The sequence below is a fragment of the Abramis brama genome (assembly GCF_963993115.1).
Source record: "Abramis brama genome assembly, chromosome: 18".
NCBI classification, from domain to species: Eukaryota; Metazoa; Chordata; class Actinopteri; order Cypriniformes; family Leuciscidae; genus Abramis; species Abramis brama.
The window spans coordinates 1322697-1344917 of NC_139980.1; the positions used below are offsets into that span (position 1 = coordinate 1322697).

General features: G+C 39.0%; 1 protein-coding gene across 1 annotated transcript in view; it reads right to left on the minus strand.

The window, feature by feature from the left end:
- l3mbtl3 (L3MBTL histone methyl-lysine binding protein 3) overlaps window positions 1-22221 on the minus strand; it is a 77599-nt gene that overhangs the window by 42941 nt on the left and 12437 nt on the right. Inside the window, exons 5-11 of the mRNA XM_084091963.1 lie at window positions 13334-13463; window positions 11447-11531; window positions 11259-11353; window positions 3504-3608; window positions 3283-3418; window positions 1609-1700; window positions 810-961 (exon numbers count right to left, since the gene is read on the minus strand). Coding sequence (XP_083948089.1) covers window positions 810-961; window positions 1609-1700; window positions 3283-3418; window positions 3504-3608; window positions 11259-11353; window positions 11447-11531; window positions 13334-13463 — 795 coding nt within the window. The remainder of the gene's footprint in view (window positions 1-809; window positions 962-1608; window positions 1701-3282; window positions 3419-3503; window positions 3609-11258; window positions 11354-11446; window positions 11532-13333; window positions 13464-22221) is intronic.

Sequence of the window (22221 nt, forward strand, 5' to 3'; positions counted from 1 at the left end):
AGAGAGAGAGAGAGAGAGAGAGAGAGAGAGAGAGAGAGAGTCCTCTTCTCCTGAGTAATTCATGAGCAGCTAAAAGCTTTCTGCCTGCTCTATACAGGGGTCTGACACACACACACACACACACACAGAATGATAACTGGGTCACTGATAAGAATGAGAATGCGCTGCATGTGTGTCCTCATGACTTACGACCGATATAATTAACGAGATCCTCAACTCAGTCATTTGATAGATTTATGCCTGTTCAGTTTCATCATTTCATCACAATTTCAGCCAATATGTGTGTTTGCAGAACTTGCATAGAATAAAAAATAACTCTACCCAAATGATGCTTTCATTCAAATTTAAATATGATGCTTTCATTATCTTCCCCCTTATATTATTATCCCCCTTATCAAACTTTGTGAAGAGAAAAGCCACAGTTTGATCAGTTTTTTTTTTTTTAAGACAATCCAATACAAAGGATGAAATGTCAAAGAGAAATGTCATGGGTTATTAATATTTTAAAAGAGTGATCTATGTGGATAAATTGAGAGAAATGCTAAAACTTAATGATACTACCAGAATTTCATTAATATGAATGTTTGGAAAAATATCCTGCTTTAGGATTAATGAGTAAAAATCACTTTCAGTACTTTACTATAACAACACTTAGTGGTTTAGGGTTCAAATTAGGGTTAAACATTCATGTGGTCATGCAAATGCATACGCAACGACTTCAAGCAAGTTAGTGTATGTTTTGATTTTTTTAAAAATCGGGAAGGGGCACATCAGCAACATATCTCAGAGACACGGAGCTGTGGATTTACCAGTAGTCATAGCCTTCATCCCAGTTGTCGAAGTGCACCAGGAAGCGGCTGTCCACCATGTCGGAGACCGTGGCGACACAGATGAACGAGGGGTTCTTCTTATCGATCGCCTCCAACTTCATCCCAATCCTGAACCCCGACGGCGTCACCGTCTGAGAAACACAACACACACACATCCAATAATACACTCACACCAAACATTGTTCAGACACCAGATATAGTTTCTGATATTTTTTAGGACACTATAGTTCATTTATGAAAGTGAGGAGAGCAAAATAAAGTAAACTGTGACATTTTATACACAAATATTCTTCATACAGTGACTACCAGTAACATTTATAATAATTTGGGACCAAAATGATTCAGACACTTTGACCTGAGCATGTTTTGCTGAAGTGTTTTTTCTATTATTGCTAATGCGACCCTTAAACACCACAGACTGAACACAGTGAAATATCAGCTGATTCGATAACTCGGAGTTCTTGATATATTTTATCACCATTTTCTAAACTATTGCGAATAAACTGTGATAATGTGAGAAATATTGTCTGAATAAATTTTGGACTGTATCTGGAGCATGTCATGATCCAATCAAATCCAGATGTTAAAATCAAGCTGAACTATGTCATATTATAATAATGTAAGTGGAGTGTGTAGTGTAAGTTAAATGTGATGAGGATGACAGTGTCTTGGTCTAGTGTACGTGCTTTATTAAATAAAGTGAAACAGTGCCATCTAGTGGAAATGAGACACACACACACACACACACACACACACACGCACACGCACACACACTCACCATGTTCTGGTTCTGGAAGAGGGCTTTGGGTGCCGTCTGTATTTTGTTTAGTTTGATGAAGGAGGACCAGCTGAACTCTTCATCCTTCATCCCTACAGAGACACACAAACACAGGCCATGTGAGGAACAACACACACATCACAACATCTATGACACACACACATTCATTATTAAAGAGTTTCAAAAGCATAATGCTTGTTCAAGAACAAGACAATGCACTACATTTCCTAGTAACACTTTACAATAAGGTCCATTAGTTAACATGAACTAATAATGAACTGCACGTATACAGCATTTATTAATCTTTGTTAATGTTCATTTCAACATTTATTAATACATTATTAAAATCAAAGGTTGTATTTGTTAACATTAGTGAAATAACATGAACAAACTATGAACAGCTGTATTTAACTAATGTTAACGAAGATTAATAAATACAGTAACAAATGTATTGTTCATTGTTAGTACATGTTAGTAAATACATTAACTAATGAATCTTATTGTAAAGTGTTACCATTTTTTTTAAACCATATTTTGGACTAATTCAAAAATATCCTTTCCTGATCTAAATTTCAGGACAGAGAAAGTAACAGATCATCTTGTGTTTCTGCTGTATTGCACAGCTGCCAACTTCTGAGCTTAGCTTGGAGTGAGATTTATGGAGGGGGGGGGGGGGGGGGTATTTTCATAAGTGTATTGTGTTTGTCAAAACATTTTAGTAACTAAACTGAATTTTATTGGGTTTAGTGTCAACATGTTACAATGTTTACATGGTACAATTTCTGGTAAGCTACATTTTGTTATTATTGCTTGACACAAATTTCACGATTTCAATTAAATTAAATTCTTGTGATTTGATATAATATTGACTCATTTGGATAAATATTAGGTACACAAGATAGGCGTTAATTTTTCGCCTAATGCTGTAAACCTACAGAGAGCCCTATCAGCTGGCAGGATTATTTAAGGTTAAAAATAACTCAAATTAAATATAATGCGTTTTTTTATTATAACAACAACTTTAGTAAAAGTAAAATAAAATACGTCAAGTAAAAATATAATAAATACGTAAAATAGTACACATATTTAGCAAAATACTCTCTATAGCTCTATTTTTCTAGCCAACTAATGTGCTATAGCCTATATTATGGTCATTAAACGGCTTTCCTGAGGTAAATGTGATATAATTGTTCTCCAGCTGTTTTATTGACCCTTTCCGCGGATGAAAAACACTAATAGATCGATATCATGTATGAGGAATATACATTTCGGTAAGTTGTACTGTATCTTTCAACAGTGTTTGTGTTTATTTACTATTAGCTAGAGATGATCGGGTCACGTGCGCTAGGGATCTGTCGCGTCACATTTACAAGCACCAAAACGGTATTTATTGTTTGAATTTCATAATAAAATGGACAGAATCTGAGAGCTGAGATTTTTTTTATATCGTAACCTGCTCTGTCTAGTCTGTCGGTCTCAGTGTCCTCTTTGCGTCGCGATTTTTCTGTGCGTGAGAAAATGGATGTGTGTCGTGAGAAGTGTCAATTGCGTGAGTCTCACGGTGAATGCGTGAGAGTTGGCAGCTCTGTGTATTGTGATCATGTGATTAACGCTGATTCAGGATTGGCCATTGAACACGTATCGGGTATTCTGTGAGTGACTGGTGTCTCTTGCCTTTAGGTGGATGCAACTTGTGTCCGGTTTTCTCACACCATCCCGCAGGGTGGATGTCGGGAGAGTTGGAGTTCACCCAAAAGTCATAGCAGTCCGAATATTTCTCAAAATGCAGTCTGATTCGATGTCCCAACACCTGCAAAAATGGATGCGAGTGATTCTGTGAAAAGTAGAACATCATGTTCCTCTTTCTGCATCTGCTATTAGAGTAGTGTTGTTACCTCCGCGATGGTGAGGACGCAGTACATGGACGGGTGTTCGGGGTCGATGCCCTCCAGCCTCATGCCAACCCTGAAGCCGTTCTTACACTGCGGAAATGACTGATACTGCACACACACACACACACACACACACACAGAGAGAGAGTCCAGTCACACACTCCTTGTACAGCTAGAGATGCACCAGCATACAAATGCTCACTAATACAGTGCATTCAGAAAATCTACAAATTTTTTCACACGTTGTGATGTTGCAGCATTAGACCGTGTGCGTTTGTAGTCACATGTCAGGCGCTCTCCTGCAAACACCCAGCGTCAGGCGCTTGAGAGCGCGTCATAAGCCCCTTTCACACAGCAATCCCCGTAAATTACTGTAAAATTACCAGAACAACTTTTATCAGTCAATTCAAAAATGTGTTAATGTCAATTTTATTTGTAAAGCACCATTAATCACAACCTAGTTTGACCAATGTGCTGCACAATAAAAACATAACAATAAGACAATACAATATAATTAATAAAAACACAATGCAATATAACTTCCTCATTGCTTATATGCCAAATCAAAAAAATGAGTTTTTAACTTAGATTTAAAAACACAGCGATGATGCAGATCGAACACAGAGATCGCACAGTCTAAAAGTTGTGTGTGTGCTGTTCACACAAGTCACCGCGTTCTGGCTCTTTACCGGTAACAGACCATCACACATCAGCTCCAAAACACACATAAACTCTGTGATGATGTCATTAACAGTAAGTTTATGGCAAGCCGGTTTAACATTTAATCCTTAAAACCTACTAGTATCTATTTTCATGCTACTAGTACTTATTTTTTAGATATAATAATAATGTAAAATGCAACAATTGGGCCCATGATGCTTGCACCTCAGGCCAGGCCATTTATGTGTCAGAATTGTGACTCTGGAGATGAGTCCGATTAGTCAGATACAGGGCATGTGTTTTGTTCAGAGGTTAAGTTAAGCAGGTTATCTGCAGCATTCCATTCAGTTATCAGGATCTATGTGCAAGCCATAGAACGTTTGAGTTTAAAGTTCAAAGTAAAGTGGTCTTGCCACTTAATTGAAATGTGCATTATTTGGTTTGAAATAATTGTTTTTCCAGATTCTCCAGGCACAGATGTTTATATTTCCAGTTCTGTTTTGGGTTTAAAAATTAAAATCAATATTCACATTCACAATTAAGTTGTTGTGTTCTTATTTTTAGATAATCTAGTGTGACAACTTACCCTCCCTAGTGTGACAACTTACCCTCCCTAGTGTGACAACTTACCCGCCGATGGGGCAAATTGTCACAAGTGCACACTCGCTATTCAACAGTCTACAACTCCGTAATGAGATAAGATATGAAGATGTTATGAATACAACATATGTGCCCAAGACTTCCTTCTTTCATTTGGTATGAGATTTATACCATTTTGATGTATGGTGCTCAGTAAATGTTAGACAGTGTGAAAAGTGTGACAACATACCCCGCTCTCCCCTAATTTACTGGTAATGTAACAACTTCCTATTCTACTGCCGAAGAACCAATTTACCGGTATATTTGAAAAGGTCCTGTTCACACATGATCTGTTAATGGTAATTTAGACTATATGTGTGAAAGGGGCAATAGTTTGTTTCTGAATGTCAAATGTCAGAAACAACTAAGTCGATTTTTTAAATATCGTTGTTGTGTCATTGTGCTTGTTGTTGCCGTTGTACGAGCAGGATGTGTGACGGTTGGTCATGTGGTATTTGACCCAAAGCCACTTGTTGAAGTCAAGCCTGCAAGGTTAGCAAAAAAGTGTGCAACGCCTGCTAACGCTGTGGTGCGCAGGGAAGGAGACCAGAAGCCGCTTTTAATGGATGTCAATGGAGGAAAGGCTTCACTGCACTGAATAAACCACTTCTGTGTGAAAACGGCTTATCATTTAACGAATCGACAGCCCATCAGCTAATCTTCAACATGCTAGCTCTTAAAACATTCGTTTTGGATTTATCTATTATTAGAGTTTACACTGAAAAAATGCTGTTTTATAAGAGTAGTCACGGACAATTGCGTGACGTATGATTGACTGTCGCACAACTCGACTGAATTTCAATGACGTCAAGGCTGTAACTTGATTGGTTATCAAGGCACACGTGATCAAAGTTTGCTACGGACACCCATATCTCCCAATAATAAGACCATCTCTGATTTGTCCCGCTCCTCCTGCACTGTGATTGGATGGCTGGGTAACAAATGACAGAGATGAGTGCTACATTTTTCCCAAGTTTTCCCAACATTTTCAACTCTGAGCATCAGGAATAAAACGCTCAACACTTACACTGCTGCCGCTTTTAAATACGCAGCACTCCCATTAAAAACCACTGAAAAGATTTGGGGGAAAATTCTTTGGTGGACACACAGCCATATGCTGAAATGATCAAATGAATCTACACTTCATAACCTAAATGACAAAACAAAAACAAGATTTGTGATAACTTTGCACATTTATTAAAACGAAGAAACTGAACCCTAACTTTTTTTCTGTTACGGCCAACAACCAATACGATGAACTGATATACTGAGCCGAAGAGAGCACACGTCACTCCTCTCCTCACAGTCGCCGCTCGCATCAAATTAAAGTCTCTGACGTTTGCCAACAGAACAACCAGTGGCTCTGCTCCCTTTTACCTTAACTCATTACTTCAGACTTATGTCAGTGAATGTCTAATAAGGGGAGAATTTCCACTCTCAGTAACTTCCGGCTTCTGAACTGGTTGCAGCTCCACTCTGGCTCCACATGGGGGCGCTCACAGGATGAGTGCAGAATGAATGGAGGTCTATGGCGCTATACCCCTCAAAATCCACTTTTCTCAGGATATAATGTTTTGTCTAGTAATTTGAATGTTGTATTCGAAAGGAGATGCAAAGGAATTACACATTGCTGGGTGTTAGATTTTTTAGAGTCACTTATTTGCTTTAAAAAGTCTTTTAAAATGTTAATGACGTCATACACATCGTACGACCAGAGATACTGCTTTATGGCAATCCTTCAGTCACTCTGGTGCTTTCGCGCTCTGCACTTTCTTTTCTCTCGAGGCGTCGACAACACAGCTGACACAGGCAAACACACAACACAGCTGACACAGGTAAACACACAACACAGCTGACACAGGCAAACACACAACACAGCTGACACAGGCAAACACACAACACAGCTGACACAGGCAAACACACAACACCGCTGACACAGGCAAACACACAACACCGAAACACACAACACAGCTGACACAGGGAAACACACAACACAGCTGACACAGGGAAACACACAACACAGCTGACACAGGCAAACACACAACACAGCTGACACAGGTAAACACAGCTGACACAGGCAAACACACAACACAGCTGACACAGGTAAACACAGCTGACACAGGTAAATACACAACACAGCTGACACAGGTAAACACACAACAGCTGACACAGGTAAACACAGCTGACACAGGTAAACACACAACACAGCTGACACAGGTAAACACACAACACCGCTGACACAGGTAAACACAGCTGACACAGGTAAACACACAACACAGCTGACACAGGCAAACACACAACACAGCTGACACAGGCAAACACACAACACAGCTGACACAGGCAAACACACAACACAGCTGACACAGGCAAACACACAACACAGCTGACACAGGCAAACACACAACACAGCTGACACAGGCAAACACACAACACAGCTGACACAGGTAAACACAGCTGACACAGGTAAATACACAACACAGCTGACACAGGTAAACACACAACAGCTGACACAGGTAAACACAGCTGACACAGGTAAACACACAACACAGCTGACACAGGTAAACACACAACACCGCTGACACAGGTAAACACAGCTGACACAGGTAAACACACAACACAGCTGACACAGGCAAACACACAACACAGCTGACACAGGCAAACACACAACACAGCTGACACAGGCAAACACACAACACAGCTGACACAGGCAAACACACAACACAGCTGACACAGGCAAACACACAACACAGCTGACACAGGTAAACACACAACACAGCTGACACAGGCAAACACACAACACAGCTGACACAGGCAAACACACAACACAGCTGACACAGGCAAACACACAACACCGCTGACACAGGCAAACACACAACACCGAAACACACAACACAGCTGACACAGGGAAACACACAACACAGCTGACACAGGGAAACACACAACACAGCTGACACAGGCAAACACACAACACAGCTGACACAGGTAAACACAGCTGACACAGGCAAACACACAACACAGCTGACACAGGTAAACACAGCTGACACAGGTAAATACACAACACAGCTGACACAGGTAAACACACAACAGCTGACACAGGTAAACACAGCTGACACAGGTAAACACACAACACAGCTGACACAGGTAAACACACAACACCGCTGACACAGGTAAACACAGCTGACACAGGTAAACACACAACACAGCTGACACAGGTAAACACACAACACAGCTGACACAGGTAAATACACAACACAGCTGACACAGGTAAACACACAACACAGCTGACACAGGTAAACACAGCTGACACAGGTAAACACACAACACAGCTGACACAGGTAAACACAACACCGCTGACACAGGTAAACACACAACACAGCTGACACAGGGAAACACACAACACAGCTGACACAGGTAAACACACAACACAGCTGACACAGGGAAACACACAACACAGCTGACACAGGTAAACACAGCTGACACAGGTAAACACACAACACAGCTGACACAGGGAAACACACAACACAGCTGACACAGGGAAACACACAACACAGCTGACACAGGAAAATATACACGTGCTAGAAGAGTTTTTGTTTTGTTGTTTTAAAAGACCATCAAGCGGTATCTCTGGTCGTAATCAGTCCTTCACTGACCAATCAGCGTTCATTAGCAGAATGCTAGCGTGTTATGGGCAACAACAACTCAACCTGTAAGAAATCGAAAGGACATAAGTACTCGTTCATTCAACTTTCGACCTATAACCCATGTTGAACTTGCAAAACCTACAATCAAATCTGAGATTTCTCAACGGCAATCGGGTGAAAGAGACACATTTAGCCGTCTAGCCCCATAGACTCCCATTCATTCTGCACTCATGGGCGATCGCCCCCAGTGGAACTCTGGTGGAACTACAACCACAATTCGGTACAATAGGACTTAATAGGGAGTGGCCAGGCTCTCCGTAGACGGGCTCTGCCTAAACTCATTACTTCAAACTTATGTACCATCCAGAAACCTGCGCTCTGCAAGCGAACGTCGCTTTACCTGGACTGTTCCCTGCTGGAGGAATGATCTGCCTAACTCAATCAGGGGTGCGTTTCCCAAAAGCATCGTTAGCCAACTATGTTCGCAAGTTCCGCCGTTATCAGCAGTTCAACGAGTCTCTGTTTCCCAAAACCATCGTTCTAATGAACATTCGCAAACAGCATCGCAGAGTTGTGTGTTTGGGACGACTCGACCTGTGGTTAGAAGCAGAGTTTCTAGTTTGCATGACATGTGGACTCAATAAATCCTAATCTTGAGCAAAATAAGCAAGCTGACATTCAGTACAACCTGTGTCTTTTATTTATAATACATACAAATGTCATTTACGTCTTTTAGTTTGTCAAGAGATTTAAAGCACCGTTTTTGAAGAGTGTGCATGTGTGAACGAGCTCTAGTGTAAGAACGAGCTTATGATTGAATCTGGAAATAAAGCAAAATAACTGAGAAAAAAGAGAAATAGTCCTCAGATGTCATGTCTGTAATTTATAGCAAAACATCTAGCGTTAACTCGATCTCAAACAGATTCATTAAAAGAAGTTATTACTCCACCATGTGCGTGACGTCATTAACCAACGTGGTTGAACGACCACTTTGAGACAATACGGTTTCGGGAAACAGTCATGATTAGCTAGTTGATTTCCTCAACGATGCATCGCACTACAGTAGTGAAGCCACGAGTTACGGCGTTGTTCCGGAAACACACCCCAGAGCGACTGAGTCCGGAGCCACGTTCAAGAAACGGATGAAGACGCTTCTTTTCGACAGCACTTGATCCAGTAATACTAACACTTTCTCTTCTCTTCTATTCTATATCTATTATCTTTATTAAAAAAATAAAATACATGTACTGTGTTAGATTAAACTGGGAAGGGTCATGTTGCATGTTGTTGTCCTACTGTTAGTTTCACTGCTTCTATTGTTCTTATTTGTCAGTCGCTTTGGATAAAAGCATCTGCTAAATGAATAAATGATTTACTGTATGAGCCAGATAGATAAACCGTCCAGCATGTGTAAACCTGTTTTCACAGAAACCTAAAGCTCTCCCTGCAGTTCTCCGCCAGTATACAGCTCGAGGGTTTGACTGTTGGAATCAAGACAGCATTGTCATTTTATTACTGTAGTTCCAAGTTAAATAAATATACTTATTATGAAATATTATTTGGCTTCCTAAAATCCCAGTGTGAATGTGATGTGGGCCGTCTGTGACGCACTGTCACAACTAAAAAGAGGTTTAAGTCCACTTTAAAGTCCATGTACAAAATAAGATTGACAAACAGTGCATATTTACAGTATTGCCATCATGTTAGTTGAACATGAAAATACAATCCATCTAATCAACAATCCTTTACGGGTGCTTCGCTAGATGCCCAGCTAACGGGACGTCCTCAGAACCTTAGCGAACGCTCTGGCGAGGTAAATTATGAACAAACGTTCTTCCAGTAACATTACTAGAATGTTCGATCAAAGTAATCTGGTCTTTTATGATGTTATCAAAATGTTAGCACAAAAACATTATATATCATTCATGGCATGTTTTTTCCAAAAATATTTAGATGGATGTTCGTCTAACATTAACATGAACATAACTTGTTTCAGAGAACATTCAAAAGCAACATTTCCACAATGATAAAAATGTTCCCCTAAAGGGGTGGTATAATGCCGCTTTTTGCAAGATGTAAAATAAGTCTCTGATGTCCCCAGAGTGTGTATGTGAAGTTTTAGCTCAAAATACCCCACAGATATTTTTATATAGCATGTTTAAGTTGTCACTTTTTGAGGGTGAGCAAAAACGTGTCGTTTTGTGTCTGTCCCTTTAAATGCAAATGAGCTACTGCTCCTGGCAAAGGGGGCGGAGCTTCAACAGCTTGTGTGTTAACAAATCACCTCTTCTCAACATGGACTCACCCCCTTTGTTGCGTGTTCAGGGGGCGGGGTTTCTGTAAATTTTAGGGTTGGTGATGTCACTAACCCGGGAGGAAGCTCGTGTAGTCTCTACCAGCCATTTGTTGTAGTCCTTAAAAAACGACTTCTTTAAAAGCAAATATCTCCCTTTGCTTTGAACTTTGAGCGTTGTAACTTTGCAGATGTTGTTTATGCTCAAACAGCAACATTACACACTAACTAAAGTTAGAAAAGTGAAATCATAAATCAACCACCCCTTTAACTTTTGCAAAACCAAGAAAAAAAAAGCTGATGTAAAATGTAAAAAAACTGTACGTTTTGAATGTTCAGAGAACAATAACGTTTTCATAACTTACATTCAAAACATTCTTAGAACATGTTTGCAAGCTGGGTGTAAGTTAACTTTTTAAAATATAAGTGTGTATAAAAGTGGAATCAAAGGTAATTTCCTTTCACAACAGCGACACTGGCCCGTATTGTGTATGTGTGTGTGTGTGTGTGTGTGTGTTGTCTCACCTCTTTGAAGAGTTTACTGGGGGCAGCGATGGCTCTCTCCTGCTCCAGGTACGAGGCCCAGCACCACGCCTTCTTCTTGCCTCCATACGGGACCGCTGCATCATGGGAAACAACCACAGGTGTCATCATGGCGATCATGTGACTGTCGCCTGGAGGAGTGAGTGTGTGTGTGTGTGTGTGTGTCTCACTGTATCTGAGCAGAGCTGCGTCTCCTCTGCGTTTCCGTCGGCCTCTGGTAGCCCCGCGCGCCGGTCGCCGGCTTTCTTTCTCTTCCTGTTACACACATCAAAACAGGAATCTAGGGTCAGATCTGCTTCCTCATCAGCACTGGCTAACAGAAGAAACACGTGAAAGTGAAAGTGACGTGTAGCCAAGTATGGTGTCCCATTCTCTGAATTATTGATCATTATCTGATAATTATCCTTGTTTGCGTCCCTGTTTATTCTTGATGGCTTTGCCCTAAAGTGGATCTAGTTTTCTCCCCTACAAGTTTTTTGTTTTGTTTTTTTATTTATTAATAAACACCTATTATCCCCTGCGTTTGAGTTACATTCAATCCTGACAGGAGGAACCTTAATTCAAGACCACTGAAAACAAGTCCTATCATCGCATGCATTATCTTTAGCTCCGCCAGCAAATGTGTCTTGTTTTAAGGTTGTTAATTTTTTTTTTTTTTTCTGGGAAAAATAAATACTTCTTATTCTGAAGAAAATTATTTAGTTTAGTTCTTTCTGTGAAACCAGAAAAAAAAAAATCATTATTAATTATGAAATCGGCCTGATTGCACACAGTATTGTGTATAGGTACCACAAATGGTGTTTTAAAAGGTTTACATGTGTAACATTATGATAACTTGTTTATATAACTTTATAGAATTTTTTTTATACACTACATTCAAAGTTTTTTGAGGCTGCAAGTGTAAAATAATGAAGTTTTATTTTCGGGACTGTTAAAGGCACAATATGTAGTTTTTCGCCACTAGAGGTTGTAGTTTTTCATATTAATAAAAGCTGGATGGCTTGTGTTGCTAAATGGCATGCAATTAATTTGAAAACATATTGTATGGTGGAGAAAATGCAGCATTACTGTTACTAAAAATAAAGCTATGTTATGTTAGCCACTTGACAAGACAGTGTTTTTCTCTGAGGTACGGTAAAAACATAGTACTCGCGGAAAATCAAGAAAACAAGCGATTCAAACAATAAGACTAACAGTGTTGAGATATATAACAACGATTAATGATAAATGTATCCATACAGTTGTTCCCTTGGCTAATAAAACATAATATATTAAAGCGTCTTTAGTGTTTCCATGGTTTCTGCAAAATATAATCAGAAATCGAGGATAACGCGGGTGTGATGTCATTGATAGGCGACGCACGGACACTTATTTCTCTGGATTTCAACATTCTTGGAAACATCTACGATAATAAAAGTACACAAGTCAACAAAATACAGTACTGTGCAAAAGTCTTAGGCATGTTAATACCCCCCCCCCCCCCCCCCCCCCCCCCCCCCTAAGTTAGTAGGAATTATCAGTTTACATTTCCAAACTTTCTTTTTGCCATTCATTGTAATAATCCAGTGAGATTTGTGTCTGCACAAGGAGTCTGACAACAGCCGGTCTGATCTGATCTCACCATCATCGAGTCCGTCTGTGATTACATGAAGAAACAGAAGAAACTGAGACAGACTAAATCCAGAAGAACTGCGGGAACGTCTCGGCTGTTGTCAGACTCCTTGTGCAGACACAAATCTCACTGGATTATTACAATTAATGGCAAAAAGAATGTTTGGAAATGTAAACTGATATTTCCTACTGACACACTACAGCAAAAGATAGAAATAACTGACTTAAAACCTGGTTTTGGGGGGGTATTAACATGCCTAAGACTTTTGCACAGTACTGTATATAACACTGCTCTAGTGGTTTTTGCATATTTTGATCCAAAAATTGTACATGTTGTGCCTTTAAAATGTCAACACAGTGACCTCTCTCTGTCCGACCCACACGTCACTGCTCTGTAAAGGATATGAAAATGGAATATCCTTAATAGTAACAGAAGGTAAACTGACATAGTCGTCGTCCTCCTCCTCGGGGACCTCGATGGAGCTGTCCACGTCTTCAGCGCTTCTCTCCGTCAGACGGGATCTCTTCCTCACCACCACCTCTCCGTTCGTCCTGGAGCCGTCTCTCTTCAGCGCTCTGTGATGCACCACAACAACATCACTGCAGCCTCAGAGAAAACTACAGATTCTTTATTCATTTGTGCATCTTAATATAGATGCTTTTTACCGCTTTTTCGCCTTTGCCTTTTGGCTTGCTTAGTTGGGACATTTAATGTAATATTCAACAATAATATTGATCTTCCTGCATTGACACCATTATATGAGAACTGAACTGAGCTGGACGATGACAGCACAGTTTTCTCCAGAGCGGCTCTATATATAAATGAACTAAATTAATAACTTTTTTACAACAGAAATGAACCATGACTGAACTTACTTAAGCGTGACTGTGACGCTATTTTCTTCTGGAAACAAACTTTGTTGCATTATTTTCCTGTTATCTCTGTAAAGCTGCTTTGAAACACTCTATATTGTAAAAAGCGATATAGAAATAAAGCTGACTAGACTGATCTACTTTAGTTTGAATGACAAAATACTATTTGAACAGAGACATGTCCTGTAGATATCAAGTATAAGAAAATAATGTTCATGTCAATAATTACCCATCTTATAACCATCATCTTGTTTGTGTTTATATGTGTGTGTGTGTGTGTGTGTGTGTGTGTGTGTGTGTGTGTGTGTGTTTGAGAGAGAGGAAGTGCTGTGGGGTATAGTGTTCATCTTCATTACACATGTGGCGTTATGTCACACAGATTCACTCATTCAATAACTTTGTATTCATTCTCAGGTTAAGCATGTGAGAGACCGGAAAACCCCAACACAACATCCTGTGGCCTCTTTCTTAAAACAGTATTTACGTGTTAGGATTTCTGCCAACAGTTGCACCAGCCCTACCACAAGTGTGATTAATATCTATGTTTAGTAACACATTTGTTTTTTATGCTAACATTTTTCATTTAACATTTTCTTTGTAATGTAACTCTTTCACAGATATAAATTTCTAAACACTTTTGCTAGAAAATTGATACAGCAGTTTGATTTGTGCATCATATTCAATCCATTTTAAAAGATTCTCCGAGTCATTCGTAGCTCTATATCAATGTGCAATACATCAACGCATCAGAAACAGAAGAAGATGTTGAGCAATGCTGTAAAAACCCAGTTAAGCACACTAGATTGTGGTAGTCTTGTGCCGTAGAAGCACTAAAATGGCTATTAATTTTAATTTGTGCATTACCTAATTTGCATGAATTTTGTTTAAAAAAAAATGTAAATTTAGCACTAAAACTGAACATCATAACTGAGCAAAATTTCTCCTTAATTCAAGTATGAATTCTTCCATAAGTCCACACTAAGAATCATTTTAACTTATTATATCTTAATAACAATTAACTCGGCTAATGAACAGTCTATATTCATGGGATGCAACAGTGTGTGTTACATATGTTTGGTGTAATTCATACCCTAAAAAAACAATGAAGCTTCAATTTCAGAGTTGCTAAATTTCCCTGACATTTCTAGACATTTCATGAGTGTGGGAACCTTGTGTGTCCAAACACTGCACTGCACTCAAGCTGACCTTCCTTCTTCATGAATAAATGTTCTGGAAACCATATTGCCTGTAATTTCCTTCTTGACTTGTTTGATCAGAGAGACAAACGTCAGGTTGATTTTACACAAAAGTAGACTAAATAACTCTGTTATTTCCAACCCAACTAAATGCCACTTAGTGTAATAAGGTCATGTGACTATAATTCAGCATGCTACTGTTTGACATTGTTTCACATGCGTTTTTATTAGGGATGCTCCTAACATTTTGTCCGATACGATAATCAATAATTCTTTATATTTGAAAGCCGATAACGGATATATTGGCCGATAAATCTAAATATAATTTTTTAAATAATTTTGAGAGCCTGATTACAAAAACAAAAGTCTCACCATTAAAGCCATGTCCCAAGCACACGATTATAATGATGTTCTCATGATAATTTGATGTAGCCGATATGACAGATTTGCGCTGCACATGTTGCACTGAACTGTATTTTCCTTTATGAAGAGATTTCAATCATATTTCAAGCGATTCAAAACCATCATGATGAACAGTGAACATCTGAAGTGTCTCAGCTGAAGGAAATAATAAATTTATTTATTTATCGGCCAAATTTTCTTAACAGGCTGATAACGATAACATTAAAAATGAACATATATCGTCCGATACCGATATGGTGGATGATATATCGTGCATCCCTAGTTTTTATTAAATATGAGGCAGTATTAGAGCTGCATTAAATGTTAAATGATGGCAATCTCGATTCAAACACCCACATGACCTTATTCCTAATGACAGCAATTCGGCTCTATGTCTATTAAAGCTTAGACAACTACGATCACAGCGAACATTTAGATCTGATCCAGAGAGAGCAGTCGTCATGTATAGATATGAAACCGCTTCGCTAACAGTCTTTTCAACATCACAGTCTCATTATTACTGTCAGATTATCACAGAAGCACTGGATAAAAGTTTATAGTTCAGATATAAACACTGATGTAGTGATCAAAATAGAGGAAATCACCTACAGAAAGTAACTTGATCCTTCAAATAAAGATTGTATCAGTAACATCAAGACGAGAGACTCTTAAAAATATGTCTGTCATTGAATCATTCATTCAAGAGATTCGTTCAAAAACACTGAATCATCCAGTAATGAAAAAAGTTGAGTCTTTATAAGTGAGTCATTGAATCATTCATTCAACCCGATAAAAAAAATAGTTCAAATTAATTAAATATTTTTTCAATAGACAGCAGCAATTAACATTTTGCCAGAATCTTAAGTATACTGCATGTTATTTTGTTTCATTGTCTATTGAGAATCATGGGAGAATTGTTTGAAACCATTGTGACGGGTCAGTGCAAGCGTGTTTCACAGTACAAACACACATGTAACCACACAACAACTGCTGTCCGGTTCTCTTTTCTCTACGTCATTTTGCTCTACTGATCCAGTAAACACGCCAAATTCCACTTGTTATTTAGAACTAGAAAGCAGTATTTGAACATGACCGCAGTCCTCAATCATTCAAGCGATTTTAAACCGTTCACGCACAAGAAGACTCGAAAGAAACTCAATGCGATAAACACCAAAGCTTGCGGACAGAGAGCAGCGTCAGCGCGCCATTACTGAGCTGAGCTGACTCTTTTGTGTCTTAAACGGATGAATACACTCAAAATTAAGTCAAAATGCCCATTTTAGTGAGTATCCTTAACTGAGTTAAAAAAAAAAAGTCTTAATGAAGGTAAACAGCCTTATCGTGAATAAAACACAGCTATTGACTAATCAGAATCAAGGACTGGAACTAACCGTTTTGTAAATATAAATAAAAAAAATTTCTTAAATATATACATGCATATGTGTGTATTTATATATACAAAATAACTATACACAGTACACACACATATTTATGTAAACACAAACTTTTATTTTGGATGCGATTAATCGCGATTAATCGTTGCCCAGCACTTATTCTGATTTACTCTGAAATTATTAACTTTAGTAGATTACGTTGTATCCATTGTTACAGTAAATCTGCGTCTTTTATTTGACGTGTTTTATTGTGAATAAAACACATCTATTGACCAATCAGAATCAAGGACTGGAACTAACCGTTTTTATAAATGGGAGTATTGTAACGTATTATGAAAAAGCAGACGATGCTCAGCCCTTCTCCAGTCTCTTTTTCAAAATGTGTGTCTGATCTGACTTAGTAAAGCAACAGTGCAGCACACTCTCCTCAACAACACGCATGATGTGAGGAATCATTCATGTCCGGAGCACAACTTTAACACTCAGTGCTGGAGGTTTCAGTACATCATAACTCTAAAGGCCCGTTCACAACTAGAACCGTAACTATATTAGCGTCCACACCAACACAATATTGTTCTGTTCCCTTTCGAGGGAACTCGCACTGCATCGATGACGACACTTTGGGGGGAACGCTCGTAATGTAACGCATCTGAAGCATGAATGAAACTAATCCAATGCTGATTGGTGCTGCATCATGACGTACTTTGTGACGGCACATATTTCGCGTTGCCAAGGCAACGTGTAGATTATGAGACTGGTTAAATAAATTAATATTATTAGAAAGGGGGCTCTTTCTTGCAAGAAAATGATATCTATGAAAAGTTTCAGTCAGGATTCAGGCCGCATCATAGCACTGAAACTGCGCTCGTTAAAATCACAAATGATTTACTTTTAGCTTCTGACCAAGGCTGCATCTCAATACTAGTTTTACTTGATCTTAGTGCTGCGTTCGATACTATAGATCATACAATACTCTTAGATCGACTACAAAATTATACGGGTGTTCAAGGACAAGCATTAAGCTGGTTTAGATCATACTTATCAGACCGCTACCATTTTGTCTATTTAAATGGAGAAAAATCGATCATAACTCCAGTAAACTATGGAGTGCCGCAGGGATCTGTGTTGGGCCCTCTGTTATTCTCAATATATATGCTGCCACTTGGAAATATTATAAGGAAACATGGAATTAGTTTCCATTGTTATGCTGATGACACTCAAATATATATTTCATCACGGCCGGATGAAAACGCTAAATTATCCAAATTGACAGAATGTGTTAAAGATATAAAAGATTGGATGACGCGTAATTTTCTATTATTAAATCCAGACAAGACAGAGGTAATACTTATCGGTTCAAAAAACCGCCCACAGAACCTCTCACAATACAACTTTGACATCGTAGGATGTCCTGTTACTTTATCCTCTACAGTAAAAGACCTGGGTGTTATACTCGATTGTAACCTGTCTTTTGAAAATCATATTTCGTATGTTACAAAAACAGCCTTTTTCCACCTTAGAAACATTGCTAAGCTACGTAATATGCTATCAGTTTCTGATGCAGAAAAGTTAGTTCATGCATTCATGACCTCGAGACTAGATTACTGTAATGCTTTATTAGCCGGTTGTCCTGCATCCTCAATAAACAAGCTACAGTTAGTCCAAAATGCAGCCGCTAGAGTTCTTACTAGATCAAGAAAATATGATCATATAACACCGATTTTATCATCACTACATTGGCTACCTATAAAGTTCTGTATTAATTATAAGGTATTGCTACTGACTTAAAGCCCTAAACGGTTTAGCTCCAGTCTATTTAACGGATCTTCTATCACCCTATAATCCATCGCGCTCTTTAAGATCAATAAATTCAAGGCTTTTGGTCATACCTAGGATATCCAGATCAACCAAAGGAGGGAGAGCATTTTCACATTTGGCTCCAAAACTCTGGAATAGCCTTCCTGATACTGTTCGTTGCTCAGACTCGCTCTCCCAGTTTAAAACTAGATTAAAGACGCATCTTTTCAGCCAGGCATTCATATAATATTGTTAATCTCACAGTTTCAAACTACAATCCGGCCTCTAGTTCATAAATGCCAGAGGAGAACTGGCCCCCGACTGAGCCTGGGTTCTCCCAAGTTTTTTTTTTTTCTCCATTAGGTCACCTGATGGAGTTTTAGGACACCATTAGGCCGCTTGATGGAGTTTTTTCGGTTCCTTGCCACTGTTGCCTTTGGCTTGCTCAGTTGGGGATATTTTGGGGATATTTTGGGGATATTTAATTTTATTCTATCAATCAATAAATTCCACTAGAAACAAACTTTGTTGTATTATTTTATTTTAATACTGTGAAGCTGCTTTGATACAATCTGTATTGTGAAAAGCGCTATACAAATATACTTGATTTGATTTGATTTGACTTGCGCTTCAGCCTGGTTGGTGCTCACGGAACAGGACACAAAAATCAGCAATGGAGACCCAAGGTCTAGCTAGGACCAAGGAACGGACCGGAGCACACAACGTTTAAATAATTTATTTAATGGTACAAAACGACTAACGTTTCGACGCCCATGCGTCTTCTTCAGAGTCAAACAATCAATGGCAACGATGTACAGATTTTAAAAGAATCAAAGCTCAACGCATTGGCCACTGGCCTAAATGGGTGTGGTACATCAATTAACCAATCTTATAAAAGCACTCAGGTGTAGACAAAAAAAAAAAAAAAAAAAAATAGTAATAATAATAATAATAATAATAATAATAATAATTAATAATAAATAAATACATAAGTAAAAAAAAAAAAAAAAAAAAGGTTAACCCATATAAATGTACAAATAAACATACAAAACCACTAGCAAAATGTATACAAATACCTCAAAATGTGAACTATAAAAAACATGAGAGGCCCAGTTCCTCATTCAGACCATTAGGTTCCACTGTGTTGAGAGTGAAAATCCAGAACGCCTCTCTTTGTAATAGGGACTTCACTATATCGCCTCCTCGTTGGGAGGGTAGAACTTTTTCAATACCCCAATATTTCAAGGACGCATTGGAGCCATGATTAGCTTGTACACAGTGTCTCGCAATTGCATAATCCATATTACGGTTCCGAATTGCTGCTTTGTGTTCTGCAATGCGTAATTTAAGGGAGCGTTTAGTCTGACCTATATACACCAAACCGCATGGACATTTCAGCATATAAATCACGTGGGTGATGTTACAATTAATAAAAGAATTGATCGTGTATTTTTTACCTGACTGAGGATGGAAGAATTGCTTTGTGTCATTTGAATTAGAGCAATGGGTACAATGCCCACATCTGTAAAAACCCAAAGGAGGAGCCGGCAACCACATAGGTTTTGGTGGAGGGCTCATGGTCGTGTGAACCAACCTGTCTCTCAGTGAGCGAGGGCGCTTAAAAGTAATGCGCATATATCTTTAAGAGCTGGATCGCTCTGCAGGATGTGCCAGTGTTTCTTAATAACATGCTTTATTTCTCCACCAATATGAGAGAAATCTGTGGAGAAACAAAGTCTTTGCTTTGAGGCGCGTTTGGTTTTAGTCAAAAGATGTGATCGTTGCGTCGCTCTAGCTCGTTCATAAGCTGGGGAGATATCGCTTTCAGTATAGCCCCTATTGCGAAAGCGCTCTGTCATTTCTAGTGCTCCGCGCTCAAACTCGGCATCGCTACTACAATTTCTTCTAAGCCGTAAAAATTGACCAATGGGAATATTTTTAATAAGTTGTTTGGGATGATGGCTATCTGCTCTGAGGAGGGTATTTCTGCTAAGAGGTTTACGATAGATTGATGTTTCTAAACCTCCTTGGGAATTTTTGTAAATAGTCAAATCTAAGAAATTAATATTGACTTAGAAGATATAAAAAAGAGAGACATAAGGCTCCTCTGGCATTCGATCACCCTGTCTGAATATTGGAGAGTTAAGCGAATTCCTCGTGGACTTCGTTTACAAAAGACCCCTTCTTTTGGTCTGGATGATCCAGACTTTATGCGCAAATGGGAGCAAGTACTGAACAAATGCTCCTTGGATTTGTTGCTGTTGATTATAGAGAAAACTACATCGGAGAGAGAGAAGATAAACACGGAAATGCAACAAGCTGAGACGCGCATCAAGACGCAAGTCGATATAGAGACCTTCGACACAATCACCAACAAGATCGCTATCTCTCTTAAATCCTTTCAAAAGGATTTACAAAGCTACAAAATGAAGAAGTACGAGCGAGACACTAAGGATTATGTGGAAGGATCAGTCTATCACTGGGCAAACGAACAAAAACGTCTTCGTAAACCCCGCCCTGCGCGTCAACGTAACACCAGAAACCGGCTCTCTACATCCGCCAGTGAATGGGATTCTCCGCAAACTAGTGACGCCGAGAGCCAGCATGGTATTAGGAATTTTTTTCCCAACGCCAAGCCTCCCCGTCTAAACGGACAAGGAGGGGTTCGAGAGGGTCGAGGAGGCAGAGGTCGCAGAACTTATCCAGCAGAACCTACACGCCGCTCCCCACGCAACCCACGCAACCTGAACAGACTGTGAGTAAAATCTTGGGATTCAATTTAAGTGAGGGAGAGACTAAAGTGTTAAGCAAAGGTCTATCTTTTTGCCCTACCAACGCTGTTAATCCATTCAAACTCAAGGTAGATTCTTTTAAATTCTTCCGATCACTTCAACTTAAGAATTTTTTCTCCCTTAAACCTAGTGTACCTAGGCCTATTATTGGTAATTCGGTCCAGTTAATTTCCACAGCTGATAGCACAGAGTCACCCACTAGAGAGAATACACCTTTCAGAAAGAAATCTATGTTTGTTCCCTATTCTAATCTGAATCCTTTCATTACTACATATAAAAATCTAGTAGAAAACGAGTTCACTAAGATATGCAAAAAAGCACGTCAAAAGAGAATGAATTTGTCACATTCCGAAATGAAGAGTTTGAATGAACTAGAAAAGAGATCAGATATTCTTATTCGCCCGGCTGATAAAGGGGGTTCGATTGTTGTAATGTGTACTGATAAATACAACTTGAGTATCATGTCCCAACTTAATGACAAAGACTGTTACACTACGTTAACTCGTAATCCCCTAGAACACCATAAAGCGGCGATTGATCAGTTATTGGAGAAGGCATTACATAGGTATTGGATTACTGAAAAAGAAAAATACTTTTTGACTGTAAAACATCCTGTATGTCCCGTGTTTTATGGACTTCCCAAAATACATAAATCCCTTATTGATCCACCACTTAGGCCCATTGTGTCGAGTATTGGTTGTCTAACTGAACCTTTGTCACAGTATCTCGACTTCTTTTTGAAAAAATATGTATGTGAATTACCATCTTTTTTAGGAGATACATCTGACATATTGAGACATGGTCACATTCGTTTGAATGTGACCATGATTTCATGCTGGTAACTTGTGACGTGCAAAGTTTGTATACATGCACAAAGCAG